Source organism: Malus sylvestris, chromosome 5 (genome assembly GCF_916048215.2).
Source record: "Malus sylvestris chromosome 5, drMalSylv7.2, whole genome shotgun sequence".
NCBI lineage: Eukaryota > Viridiplantae > Streptophyta > Magnoliopsida > Rosales > Rosaceae > Malus > Malus sylvestris.
The window spans coordinates 31074095-31088806 of NC_062264.1; the positions used below are offsets into that span (position 1 = coordinate 31074095).

At 37.0% G+C, this 14712-nt stretch overlaps 1 protein-coding gene across 2 annotated transcripts; it reads left to right on the forward strand.

Moving 5' to 3' along the window:
* The first annotated feature begins 6234 nt into the window (after positions 1 to 6234).
* Positions 6235 to 13113, forward strand: LOC126621178 (pleiotropic drug resistance protein 1-like). 2 transcript variants are annotated; one of them, XM_050289582.1, is made up of 24 exons: positions 6235 to 6674; positions 6766 to 6886; positions 7000 to 7088; positions 7179 to 7263; positions 7366 to 7525; positions 7621 to 7697; positions 7836 to 7889; positions 7978 to 8068; positions 8152 to 8453; positions 8545 to 8826; positions 8917 to 9233; positions 9314 to 9474; positions 9560 to 9663; positions 9748 to 9904; positions 9981 to 10043; positions 10148 to 10302; positions 10399 to 10731; positions 10861 to 11151; positions 11254 to 11337; positions 11420 to 11553; positions 11664 to 11891; positions 11979 to 12150; positions 12256 to 12510; positions 12635 to 13113. In XM_050289582.1, exons 1-24 carry the CDS (start codon positions 6346 to 6348, stop codon positions 12890 to 12892), a joined length of 4302 nt encoding a protein of 1433 aa, XP_050145539.1. In that variant the 5' UTR covers positions 6235 to 6345; the 3' UTR covers positions 12893 to 13113. The 2 variants fall into 2 exon arrangements, with proteins under 2 accessions (XP_050145539.1, XP_050145538.1); XM_050289581.1 differs by having other exon boundaries at positions 10861 to 11337.
* Positions 13114 to 14712: the final 1599 nt, after the last annotated feature.

The window sequence follows — 14712 nt, forward strand, 5'->3', positions numbered from 1 at the left end:
TTTTAAACCAAATGATATGATTGTAGACGATTAAATTATTAACTAAATATCGATTAATTAATAACTTATTTTCTAAATCCATAAAATAAATTTTTTATTATTGTTAACTAAAGTGTTTTTCAAACAGAATATTCTTATTATGGTATTCCGAGTCAATATTAATACACATAATAAATTATAATTTACAATATATGATTTAAAACTATGATGATGATGTATTTGTTACATATCTTTTTCATTGGTTTGAAATGCCATAATGATGACGTATTCATTACGTGTCTTTTCTATCACTTGAGAGCTCATGTGATGGTTTTTAATTAATATTTTGGGTAAATTATACTTTCATACCTCATGTTTGGGGTCTATTTCAATTTCTTACAACATCTTCAAAACATTTCACTTTCATACCTTAAGTACTATTTTATTTTAAAATAATACATCCGTTACATTTTCCATCCATTGATATGTTAAATGCTAACGTGGCTGCCACACATATGCCACGTGGCTGCCAAATGTCTGCCACGTGGCACATAAAAATAATTTTTTAATTTTTTTTTAAAACCTGAATTTTGTCAACAAAAAAAAATGAAACCCACTATCCCTCCGCGCCCCCCCCCCCAACGACCCACAACCCTATCCCTAACCCAGAACCCAAAAAACTTGCAGCAGCAGCAGCAGCAAGAAGAAGAAGAAGAGGGAGGAAAAAGAAAAGAGAAAAAAAAAAACAACCTGCAGCAACAGCAGGAAGAAGAAGAAGAAGAGGGAGGAAGAAGAAGAAGAAAAAAAAAAACCCCCAAACCTAGTTCATGCCCTCCTGTGACTCTCGGGTGGAATTTTTGGGGGTGGGTGATGGGGGATTTTTGGGAGGGGTGATGGGGGATGGGAGAAAGGGGTGGCTTGGGTGGGATGAACTGGGGCTTCTTTTTTTTTCCTCTTCCTTCTTCCTTCTTCTTCTTCTTCTTCTTCTTGCAGGTTTTTAGGTTCTGGGTTAAGGTCGCTGGGGGGCGAGGGAAGGCACTGGTTTCAATTTTCTTTTTTTTTTTTATAGAAAATTCAGGTTTTTAAAAAACAATTAAAAAATTATTTTATTTACCACGTGGCAGACATTTGGAAGCCACGTGGCATATATGTGGCAGCCACGTCAGCATTTAACAGATCAATGGATGGAAAATGTAACGGAGGTATTATTTTGAAATAAAATAGTACTTAAGGTATGAAAGTGAAATGTTTTGAAGATGTTGTAAGGAATTGAAATGGACCCTAAATCTAAGGTATGAAAGTGTAATTTACCCTAATATTTTAATCCGCAAACTGATACTATTCTTTTGCATTTAGTGAATTCTTATTAGAGATGGTTCGATATGGGATACCAAACTGAAAATGGCATACTAAATCCCAAATCGAAAATTTTCGGGACAAAAAATCCGATGACCGATCTCGAACATAAATTTTGGGATTCTCGAAATCTTTTCTATATTTTGGGATTTCCCGAAACCAAACCTGCATCAAAATCCAAATCATCTAGATTGAAATTGAAATCATCTGAACCTACATTAAAAACCTAAATTGAAATCAGAGAGTGATAGTGATACAGTGGTCAAAAGAGATATAGAGTGAAGAGATAGTCAGACGAACCTGTGTCCTCCTCGTGACCCGAGCCCCTAATTCGAAACCCCTAAGCCCTAATTTGAAACCCTAAGCCCCAATTTGAAACCATAACCTTAATTTGAAACTCCACACACACAGAGACTTGAGAGAATCGGTGGTGGGAGATGAAGCCGTGAGGTGTGGTGGTGGCCGGAGTGGAGAGAGTTCGTCGAAGTCAGATTGTGAAAAGGTAGGTGGTTGCTGAGCTTCGAATTCGAGAAGAAGCGACAAAGAGACAGAGAGAGTCTGAGGCTAAGTGAACTTAAGGCTTGAAGGTTTGAGTCCTTCAAACATGGCCAAACTCTTGGTAAGGATCAACGATGTTATCACCTGAGCTACTGCCATTCTTGCAACGTGTTTTTCAGTGAGGGATGAAAAGTCGAGAGAGAGATTAGAGAGGTCAGTCATTTGTGTGATGTGGTCGGATTTGAAGACGACAAATAAGAGAAGAAGAGAGATCGAGAGAAATCGGCAAGGATGAGAGAGCAGGGTGAGGTGAGGTCGAGAGAGAGTGACTGAGTAAGGGTTTTATTTGGATTCAACGATTGAGATTAAATCTCAACCAAATTCGATGACTGTTATAATTCCAAATATATATATATATTTAAAATTAAATAACATATATATTTTTTATTTCGGTTCGGTTCAGGATTATCAAACGAATGATAATGTGAGACCGATTCCCGTACTGAAATTTCTGAATTGGTTCGAGATTGGATACCAAAATTTTCGGGATTTTTGGTTTGGGATTTTTTCGGTTCGGTTTGGAACTTTTGGTATTTTTTCCACCCCTAATCCTTATACACCAATGCAGCGATAAATGTAATAAAATGACTAACTACATTTTATTTGAGGTAATTTAACAATGGGCCATGAGGTTCTATTTTTCTCACATTGCACCTTGAATTGATAGAAAATTTAATGCAAGATAAATAATCAATCCAACAAATGACATAAATTCATACAATTTCTATCCGTTATGGTGTAAAATGAGAGAATTGAAACTTCATAGCTGAGTGTGAAATGCAGTTAGCAAAAAAAAAAAAAAAAAAAAAAAAGAAAAAAGCCTAATCGGATAAATGCTCTTTATGGTGATAAGTATTCAGAAGATTGCATTGTGGTAAAAAAAAAGTTATGATTTTACCCTTCGTGATGTAATTTGTTAGCAAATTTGTCCAAAAGTGATACTTTCGTTTAGAGGAAATTGTAGCAATGGTCCCTTAACTTTAACTCAATTGGAGTAATGGTCTCTCAACTAAAAACCATGATCATTGGTCCGTTAACTCCTTAAAACGTGCATCTATGGTCATTTTCGTTTACTCCGTTAGAACTTCTGTCAAAATGAGTCACATGTAACGCACATGAGAATGAATCGAGGGGCAAATATGAAAAACTAAATGAGAAAAATTGTAGCGATGGTCCCTCAACTTTAACTCAACTGGAGAAATGGTCCCTCAACTTTAACCCAATTGGAATCCCTTAACTTTAACCCAATTGTAGTAATGTCCTTCCAACATAACTTATTTTGATGGAATTCTGATGGAATTAACGAAAATGATCATAGCTAAACACGTTTTGATGAGTTAAGGGACCAATAATCATAAATTTTTAGTTGAAAGACCATTGCTTAAATTGAATTAAAGTTGAGAGACCATTACTATAATTTTCTCTTTCGTTATTATCAATTAAAAATATATTTTTACTCGCTCTTTCTTTCTTTCTTTCTTTTTCCCTTTACTCTCCATCTCTCTTCCTTCTATATATCATCCCCCCCCCCCCCCAAAAAAAAACAATTCTCAATGCTTTTTCTTTTCTTATTTTTTTGTTTGGTTCAAACAATAGATTTTGTTAGATTAACCATCAATGAAGTTTGAACTCAAATTCTTAATGCTTTTGAGGTGACCACATTTATCTATCACAAGATACTTCAGTACAATCGAGGAACCAACTTTTAAGTTAGCTAGACTTTTGGCGCCAACACTATTAATCGTTAAAAAAATAGACAATTACACAAGAAGTATTCAAGAACATCAACAATCATATCAACAAGCGCACATTAAGATTTTTTTAAGAACATAAATTCACTATTGTACTCATGAGAATGTTGATTGGGACCGTAAGAATACAAGGGATCTTTTCCGAGACCTAATAAGTGGTCAAGAAATGTATACATATCATTCTCATAACACCTTATCTTAAAAAGAATTCCAACTCAAGTTTTTGAACGACCTTTTCCATTGCAAGAATCCAATTCTATTAAGATGGCAGTTAGCATCAAAGTTGAGAGTCATAGTAGACATCCACACATACTATCATCGCTGTCAAAGAATACTAGTAGCTGCTGCTTCCTTTAACGGCAAAGGAGACAATTATTAACAAGAATTTCATCTGGTATCTTGCTGAAGATAAAGTATATTAAATCTTAATGAAAGCTATGAATTTAAAAAAAAATTAGGGTATGAAAGTCGCATGCATCTTAGTTATGGGGATGTGCTATCCCCACACTTCCTGTTAATTTTTGTCATTTGATATTTTTCAATTCATTTGATCCGACAGCTGAAAATTACAAGGGTGTGAGAAATAAAAAGGAGTGTGTAAATATCACATCCCTAATTATATACAAACCACTAAATCTATACATTTATAATTATACCCTAACAAGTCTCTTAACCAAGATCATAGTCAGTTCTTCCAAATATATTAAATTAGATCCATAAAGTGCTACTGCAAATCTGAGATATATGTTACTCAGTAATCTTAACTCTTTAATTTCATGCTTCCTTTCAACTATTTTATTCTGTTTACAAAAAGCATAACCAAAATAACCACCATGACAACAAGAATGAAATCCAACCAAATACTATTTAAAAATCCAGTGAAGTTGACCTCGTTAACTTTCGTAAATATAATACAGGGACTAATGGTGCAAAACGTGTATCATTGGTCCATGTCGTTAACTTTCATAAAAAAAACTCTGCTAATCTTATAACGTAGAACACATGCTGATTTCACATATTTAATCCTAAATATATTCAGAGATCAAATTTAAATTATAGTAAAACTTCAGAGATTAATTATGGGTCTTATGTCTTATCATGTAATCAAATTGATGGAAAATCTCACAAAAAAATGAATAATGGTGCGCGTTTTGTTACATTTAGGAGCCTTAGTTAACAAAATTTTAATTCATAAATCAAATCTAAATTATGATGAAAATTCATAGATCAACGATGTAGTTATATATTGGGTTTATGTTTTTCTTTTTTTGGCAAATTAAGTTTAGAAATTCTGTCATAAAGCTATTTGGGGGAATTTGGCCCAATTTCTGGCCCCTTGGACTCTGTAATCCATCTCCAACCCATTTAAATCCTACACGCGCCGCGGGGCCCCAATCCAATAATTCACCTAAGAATTGACATCCCAAATCCCTTCCTCCACTTATCTTGGGCTCTCATCATGATTATCTTTTTGTTAGTGCTGCCTCAACTTTAAGGAGCAGGATTCTCTCCGATTTAAATTTTCTATTTTTATCTCTCTCGCTTTTTTTGTCTGTTTTTCTATAAAGATGTCAACGTAAAATATTAACGTGATTTAATCGTGAGCGTTTTAAATAGACAATATTTCAAAAAGAGGAAAAAAGAAATAGATGAGAATCGGAATCTTAAATTTAGTTAGAACAACAGTGTTGCTCACAAACAAAGTAAATAAAATAAAAAGTCAAAAGTTCGTTGTGTTTTGTTCAAACACATTAACGGCCTTGACGTGTTTTACCTGTACTAGTATCTTGATTTAAATAACACTTCTTCTCTCTACCTATCCCAAGTGATACTGCGTTCTAATAATTTGTGTGCTTGTGTAAAAATATGAACGAACCCGAAACTACACACACGTAAGTTGGTTGAACAAATACAAACCAAAATTTTCTTTCTCCTCTTGGATTTGAATGTTTGGATATCACTTCCGACCGCAGTACCGTACTTTGCTGGAATTATAAAGTTAAAAAAGCCAGACCCTCACATGATGAAATAGAAATAGGGCAACAATTTTGACCAAAAATATAGGGGCATCAATTTTGACAGAAAAAAAAAATAGGGGAAACAACTTAACTGTACATGATATCATGATTTCATCCATGATGTCATGATTTCATCCTCTCCTTTTATTTTTTTTTTCTTTTCTTTCAACCCCATAATCTTATTAAGATAAAAATAGAAAGGGATTTGCTATCTACACACCTCATTTTACTTCTTACATCCTTAATAATTTATATATGTTATTCTTCTTCAATTCATTCGATCCGACGAACGAAAATTAAGAAAATGTGTGAAAAGTATAATAGGGTATGTGGATATCACAACCAAATAAAAATACACATGAGGGGGACGTTGTCATGATTTCATCCATGATGTCTAATGCCAGCACAAACTTAGGATCATGACATGGAGCAACCCCACTGAAATTAACAGCTCAAATTAAGATCTTATCTTCCTATTAAAATTATTTCTGCAAAAGCTAAATAAAGTGGCCGACAAACAACATAGCCAAAAAGCCTTTTTATACCATAATTTCCATATATATATATATATGTGTTTCTAAATTTATATCCACACATACTTTGGAAGGAAGGGGGACTTGGGGATTTTTGTTGGTTTATAATTTCAAGCTAGGAGCTACCCAAGTTCAAGCTGTTCTTCTTCAATGGAGATCAGTTGTAATCTTGAGAAAGCAGGCCACAGTTTTACACGAAGTTCTTCCTTCTGGGTTGACAAGGGAAGCGATGTTTTCTCAAAGTCTTCGTCGCGAGGAGAGGACGATGAGGAAGCTCTCAAATGGGCTGCCCTTCAGAGGCTTCCGACTTTTCAGCGCTTGAACAAAGGCCTGCTCTCTACTCCTCAAGGCCATGCCAACGAAGTTGATGTGAGCAATCTTGAAGGGAAAGACAGGAAGAGTTTGATCGAGCGGTTAGTTGGAGTAGCTGAGGAGGATCATGAGAAATTCTTGTTGAGACTCAAGAGCCGCATTGACAGGTAAGAATACGAAAGTTTTTGCAACTCTGCTGTTGCCATCTTCTTGGTTTTTTTATAATAATGGGGTTGTTTTACTTGGTTTTTATCTCAGAGTTGGAATTGATATTCCGAAAATTGAAGTTAGATTCCAGAATTTGAAAATTGCAGCTGAAGCTTATGCAGGAAGCAGGGCAGTGCCGACAGTTTTAAATTACTGTGTTAATATGGTGGAGGTAAATGATTAACTAGTAGAGTTTGCATACATAATCTTTGGACCCGTCTTGTAACCATTTCCTTTTCAGTTTTGATACATTCTTAATGAACGATTTGTTTTTGGGTTCCAAAGGGTTTGTTGAACTCCCTTCATATTCTTCCTAGCAAGAAGAAGCACGTGTCTATCCTCAAAGATGTTAGTGGGATCATTAGGCCTTGCAGGTGAGAGAGTGTTGCAAATTTGGTTCATATGTGTTTTGTATTTTTGGTCGAAAAGAAAATGACTTGGTCGATCATGTGTTTGTTGTACAGAATGGCACTGCTTTTGGGTCCTCCTAGTTCCGGAAAGACCACGCTCTTGTTGGCTTTGGCTGGACAGCTTGACCAGGATCTTGAGGTTAAACAACACGAAATCTGGATTTCAGGTTTTCGATTTTAGCATTAGGGGTTGCTGTTGGTTTTTTGTCACTAATTTATCTGAGTAATAATTGTTGTGCAGTTTTCAGGAAGAGTGACCTACAATGGTCACGGCATGCATGAGTTTGTGCCTCAGAGGACTGCTGCCTATATCAGCCAACGTGATGTCCATACGGGAGAATTGACAGTCGGAGAAACATTGAACTTCTCTGCAAGATGCCAAGGGGTCGGAGACCGTTATGGTGGGTTTAGATAACTGACTTTTGTTCAATATTCAGAATCAAACCGATGACTCTATTAATCGAAGGTTATTCGTGGTTGGTTTGAATTATGGCAGAGATCCTAGTAGAGTTAAGTAGACGAGAGAAAGAAGAGAATATTAAGCCGGATGCAGACATAGATATCTACATGAAGGTGAGAAATAAGAAAAGCTACTTAGCAGAACTTAGATATCCACTTGAGAGTTCTACTGGTTAGTTAGTGTGTTGTTAATTATGTTTTCGATACAATCAACGATTTACATGTTGTAATTCACTGTTTCTCTTAATATAGGCAGTGACATCAGAAAGCCAGAGGGCGCAAGTGGTGACAGATTATATACTAAAGGTAAAATCACGTTTATATTTTGTACTATAAGAGAAGGGTTTTCTGAAAATTACACTTTATTGATCAGTAATTCATTTGATTTTTCCAGATTTTGGGATTAGATGTATGTGCAGATACCATGGTTGGGGATGACTTAATAAGGGGCATCTCCGGCGGACAAAAGAAACGAGTCACAACTGGTAAAAACATAATTCTAGTTCTTAAATTAAAGAGCATGATTTATGAGTTTGTGAGAATTGATAAACCCATGAATTGTATGTAGGTGAGATGCTGGTTGGACCAGCTAAGGCGTTATTCATGGATGAAATATCTACGGGTTTGGATAGTTCCACAACATATCAAATCGTGAATACGATCAAGCAATATGTTCACATTCTGAATGGCACCGCATTCATCTCACTGCTGCAACCAGCACCGGAGACTTATGAACTGTTTGATGACATTGTTCTCCTTTCCGATGGTCACATTGTGTACCAAGGTCCTCGCGAAAATGTTCTTGAATTTTTTGAATCCATGGGGTTCAGATGTCCCGAGAGGAAAGGCGTGGCAGACTTCCTGCAAGAAGTAGGTCACTACATAGCTTTTGTTTGAGCATTACACATAAAAGTGTCATATATGTAATTTTTCATGTGTGAATAAATCATAAATGTTGCAGGTGACATCAAGGAAGGATCAGGAGCAGTATTGGGCAAGCAGAGATGAGCCTTACAGGTTCATTACGGTAGAAGAATTTGTCGAGGCATTCCAATCATTCCATGTCGGACGCAAACTTACAGATGAACTCGCAATTCCATTTGACAAGGCCAAGAGCCACCCAGCTGCATTAACAACAAAAAAGTATGGCGTTAGTAGAACTGAACTGTTGAAAGCTTGCTTTGAAAGGGAGTTCTTGCTCATGAAGAGGAACTCATTTGTCTACATTTTCAAGCTTGCCCAAGTACTGTTTTCACTTCATTTGACTCATTCCATGCTGCACGCAAACTTACATGTTTTTAATCTTTATTTATATTTCCTTATTTTTGTTTAGCTCTCAATCATGGCTATGATTACAATGACATTGTTCCTACGAACTGAGATGCATCACAATTCAGTAGCTGACGGGGTAGTTTATACCGGTGCTTTGTTCTTCTCCCTGGTTGCTGTTATGTTCAATGGAATGGCAGATCTTTCGATGACTGTTACAAGGCTCCCTGTATTTTATAAGCAGAGAAACCTCCTCTTCTTTCCACCGTGGGCATATGCCATTCCCACGTGGATCCTAAAGATCCCTATCACCTGCGTTGAAGTTGCGGTTTGGGTATTTACCACCTATTATGTCATCGGATACGATCCAAATGTTGGAAGGTAAAAATAACTAGAAAATTCTCCCACTTTTTTCATGTTTTCTCCATCCGAAATGATAGATATTCATGCCCATTATGCAGGTTGTTCAAGCAATTCTTTCTACTCTTTCTCATCAATCAGATGGCTTCAGGGATGTTCCGATTCATTGCTGGAGTTGGTAGAACCATGACTATTGCCAACACAATTGGATCATTTGCTCTTCTCGTGCTTTTCGCCCTGGGTGGTTTTGTCCTGTCAAGAGGTATAACAGTAAAAAAGACACCTCATGTTTGATTACTAGCTGTTATTTGAACTTGTATATTTATCTTTTGACTTGGATGGCGCAGAGGATATAAAGAAATGGTGGATATGGGGCTACTGGACTTCGCCTTTGATGTACGGACAGAATGCAATAGTAGTCAATGAGTTCCTCGGAAAGAGTTGGAGACATGTAGTCCTTTGAACGTTAACCATTTCAAACATTCTAGTTTGTGTTTTGTTCCCAATTCATAGTCTAATTTTCTTTACCTTGAAGGTTCTTCCGAACTCAACGGAACCATTAGGAGTCGCTGTTCTGAAGTCGCGGGGATTCTTCACAGAGCCTTATTGGTATTGGATTGGCGCGGGAGTATTGGCTGGATACATGCTTATATTCAACATTTTTTTCACTTTGGCTCTCACATATCTAAAGCGTGAGTACTTTCATCTTAATTATTTGCACCATATCTTCTAAGCGAGAGTTACTCATAAATATGAAACATTGTGCAGCAATTGGGAAGCCACAGGCTGTTGAGTTGGAAGATCTTACCTCAACTCCTCAAATTAGTAGAGGTAATACATCTAACATTCGTGTATGTCGGTTTTGTGTGCAATAGTTCTATCCGGCATTAATTTTTTGATCTTTTTGACAAAAATCAAATTTTTTGGATGTACAGAAAATAGAGATGGAAGTAACTCCTCCAGGTCCTCCTCAGTTACAAAAGAAGCTACTAATGACACAAATGGTAACAAGAAAAGAGGAATGGTTCTTCCGTTCGAACCACATTCCATCACCTTTGATGAAATCACATACTCCGTGGACATGCCACAGGTGATGTATATGCAACCAAAGTTCAAATGTGTTTGACACTTGACAACCTTGGGCAAATCCAATATTGTGAGACATTTTCTTGAATCGAAATTGCAGGAAATGAAGAACCAAGGTGTTCCCGAGGATAAACTGGTGCTCCTTAGGCGCGTGAGTGGTGCTTTTAGGCCAGGTGTTTTGACAGCTCTAATGGGAGTGAGTGGGGCTGGTAAAACAACTCTAATGGACGTACTGGCTGGTAGAAAAACTGGTGGATATATTGAGGGAAATATCACAATTTCCGGGTACCCAAAAAAGCAAGAATCGTTTGCACGGATTTCTGGATATTGTGAGCAGAATGACATCCACTCTCCTTATGTTACTATCTTTGAATCATTGATGTACTCGGCATGGCTGCGTTTATCTTCAGAAATCAATTCTGAAACCAGGAAGGTTGGTATATGAACTTAATTTGTAAGTTTAAATTTAATTCTTTATGAACTGAAGGAAAATTTGGTCCTGTTTTAAGGCAATTACCAGCCTCATTGTCGATCATTAACTTTCAATTGGACATGATTGCAGATGTTTGTTGAGGAAGTGATGCGCCTTGTGGAGCTGAATCCGTTGAGGCAAGCATTGGTAGGGTTACCTGGTGCGAGCGGTCTTTCAACTGAGCAGCGTAAGAGGCTGACCATTGCAGTTGAACTAGTGGCTAACCCCTCCATAATATTCATGGATGAACCGACTTCAGGCTTGGATGCAAGAGCTGCGGCCATTGTTATGAGAGCAGTTAGGAACACCGTTGACACTGGAAGAACAGTCGTCTGCACCATCCATCAGCCAAGCATTGACATATTTGACGCTTTTGATGAGGTGAAAATCAAAATCTTCTCTGATATGAATTGTTTGAACTTTGAACTCTATTTTGATTGGTCTTTTCTACTTGGGTATGATATATATAACATGTCGTTGCAGCTATTCCTACTGAAGAAAGGAGGACAAGAGATCTACGTGGGGCCATTAGGCCGCCATTGTTGCAATTTGATCAAGTACTTCGAGGTATAGTGAAGGAAGAAATTTCAAGTCTCGGTACCTTGATAATTGTTGAAGGTTTTTCTAATGCATGCACATTTATATATAGGGGATCGATAACGTCAGTAAAATTAGGGATGGCTACAATCCAGCAACATGGATGTTGGAAGTCACTTCGTCAGCCAAAGAAATAGCTATGGAGATTGATTTTGCTGAAGTGTATAAGAATTCAGAACTGTACAGGTTTGCTTATTACCTATCGGCCTAAAAAACCATTTACGTACGAAAGAATATCTCTCTTTGTAAATTAGATTTGTCGACAAAATGTACTTATATATGCCATAAAATTGCAGGAGAAACAAAGCACTTATTAAAGAACTAAGCACCCCTGCTCCTGGTTCCAAGGATCTCCATTTCCCTTCTCAATACTCTCAGCCATTTTTAACCCAATGCATAGCTTGCTTATGGAAACAACATTGGTCCTATTGGCGCAATACGCAGTACACAGCCATCAGGTTGATCTACACAACCTTTGTAGCATTGATGTTTGGGACAATGTTCTGGAACCTTGGCTCCAAAACGTAAGTCACACTGCGCAAACAAAAGATAGATGTATTCTAACCAATATGTTTTGCTTCCAAATGTAACTTTGAAAATTTTGAGTACAGAAAAAAGCAAAAGGATCTCTTCAATGCAATTGGTTCGATGTACGCTGCTGTTCTCTTTCTCGGTATCAAAAATTGTACAACTGTGCAGCCCGTTGTGGATGTCGAAAGAACAGTCTTCTACAGAGAACGAGCTGCTGGAATGTATTCTGCCTTGGCATACGCCTTTGCGCAGGTGGCTAATCACACATTGTACTAAGATTAAGTTATATTAAGTTCTAGTTATAGGACTATTTGCATTATTTGTCTTATCTTACTCCGTTTCTATATTTCGTTGCAGGTTACAATTGAGATCCCGTATGTTTTTGTACAAGCTCTTTTCTACAGTGTCATAGTTTACGCAACGATTGGGTTTGAATGGACTGTGGCTAAATTCTTGTGGTACCTATTCTTCATGTACTTCACATTTTTGTACTTCACCTACTATGGCATGATGGGTGTGGCCTTGACGCCGGACCAGCACATTGCCGCTATAAGTTCCAGCTCGTTTTACGCAATATGGAATCTCTTCTCAGGGTTCATCATCCCACGAACTGTTAAGTGTTGCTTGCCCCTTAGCTCCTAATGCAGGCTTTGATGTCCTTAAAAGTTAGAACCTATACTGATGTTTTTTTTCTGATCCTACGATTCTGATTCATGTTCATTTTGCCTAACTGCAGAGGATTCCTGTATGGTGGAGGTGGTACTACTGGGCGTGCCCAATGGCTTGGACCTTGTACGGACTGGCTACATCGCAGTTTGGAGATATACAGGACAAGCTTGAGACGGGTGAAACGGTGGAAGAATTCATGAGGCAATACTTCGGCTTCAAGCAAGAATTTATCGGAGTGGTTGCAGCTGTGGTTGTTGGATTCACTCTACTCTTTGCACTCATCTTTGCCTTGTCCATCAAGAAGTTGAGCTTCCAGAGGAGATAAAAAGGTTTTGTTGCTTGTTACATCAGCAGGAACTGCTTTGATCTTATATGTTGCAACTATTTGTAATTGGTCAATCTTTTCCTAAGTTTGTAAATGTAGTAATTAATTAAGTAGTAATTTGGGCTCTTTGTTTGGCAAACTCATGGTGGACATTTGTTCTTGATAGAACCCTATTTTTTCTTTATACACCTTGCATAAATATAAACAATTAGTATTTAAAATTGAAGTGTTAGATTTAGTATTTAATCCCAAATCCATAAAAACTTTTATATCTTTTATTCAAGTTAAATTCGAAATTAATTAAGTTATTAGAGAATTCAAACTTGATCGCATAGTACGGAATATATTGTTCTAATTAACGCCGCTCAAGTATGAAACAGACTGTTCTAGCTAACACCTTGATGAAGCTTATACTTTAAAATGTGATCAGTAGCCAACTCAATTTGTACGTAAGCTGAGACCAAAGTAAAAGTGACATGCCCAAATTCCGATATTTCCCGAATACCAGGATAGACACGTGCTGGCCAACACCCGTGGGTGACGAAAGTCATTTATTGAGTGCAAATGCTGAAAACAAAGGATAGATGAGACTTATAAATAAATAAATAAATATATATATATATATATATAATATGCATTTAAGGAACGTGTTCAGAGCACACAACTAACTAAAACACTAAAAAAAATAATATAAAATTGAATGAATAAAAGAATGGGTCCCAGGACTCGAAGATGCCGATGTGGGAGTGCCTTGATGCCCAGCATTGTATGCCTCTATTCTAAATTCTGAAGGGGACGCAAAACAAACATAAGTAGATCATATATATATATATATACTAAAATAGTTATCAACATGCTAACCCCCCATATTTTATGAAAACACATATATATCATGATAAATATAGGTTTTCCGAAACCTAGCATGCCGTGCAATGTCTCAAATCATAACTTGTATATATAATCACTAGTGAATGTCTAATATCTCTCCAGGCCTCATGCCGGCTCCCCGTCTCTGAGCAAACAGTTAGAGGAAAATTACCCCCAGGCCCCATGCCGGCTCCCCATCCCTGTGCTAATAACTAGAAGAAAAACACTTCAAGCCCTATGCCAACACCATAACCGTAGCCCGGGATGGACCAGAATCTATCCCTTCGTCCCGTAGCGAAATATGGACCACTAGGTAAGTACAAAACCATTGAACATACATACATTTGAAAAGCAACTTCATAGTATAAAGTCATCCATCATCTATACTATAAAGAGGTGTTCTAAACATGTTCTAAATATCATATCGTCATCCATCAAATATTCTATAAGAACACGGGTTATAGGAAAAATAGTAATAATTCAAAATAGCCTCAGTAAGCATGATATCTCAAAGTGTTTCATAGAACATAATTGTTAAATCATGTTTTTCCATGTATGCATTTCTACTATTAAAACATGTATTTTTAGAAGGGATCCACTCACAGATACTTAGCTGCCGAAAAGTCACGCAAAACTAGCGAACACGGAATCGTCACAAAAATTGCCCCTAAGCACATAAAGGGTCAAATTAATAAAACTCTATTATAACAATTGAATTTAGAAAAACGAACGTCCGAAATGGATTCAGGACGTCGAATTACCCTAAGAAGGGTCTCGGTTAAATTTCTGAAAAGTCAACAAAAGTCAACAGAGGAATATTCCAACCGAATCTAGGCTGGGTTGGTGAGTTCTGGCCGAAAGGTCCTAGGTCCAAAGGTCTAAACTAAAAGGGTTTTGGGTTAAAGGGTTTCTAATGGGTTTGGGCTTGAAAGCCTAGCCCACATGACTTTAGA

Bases quoted from the DNA above. Each gene is read 5' to 3' on its own strand.
- LOC126621178 (XM_050289581.1), top strand. From the start codon at position 6,346: ATGGAGATCAGTTGTAATCTTGAGAAAGCAGGCCACAGTTTTACACGA. The intron at 7,264-7,365 runs GTTAAACAACAC...ATTGTTGTGCAG, and splicing joins AGCTTGACCAGGATCTTGAG to TTTTCAGGAAGAGTGACCTA. The intron at 9,905-9,980 runs GTGAGTACTTTC...AACATTGTGCAG, and splicing joins GGCTCTCACATATCTAAAGC to CAATTGGGAAGCCACAGGCT.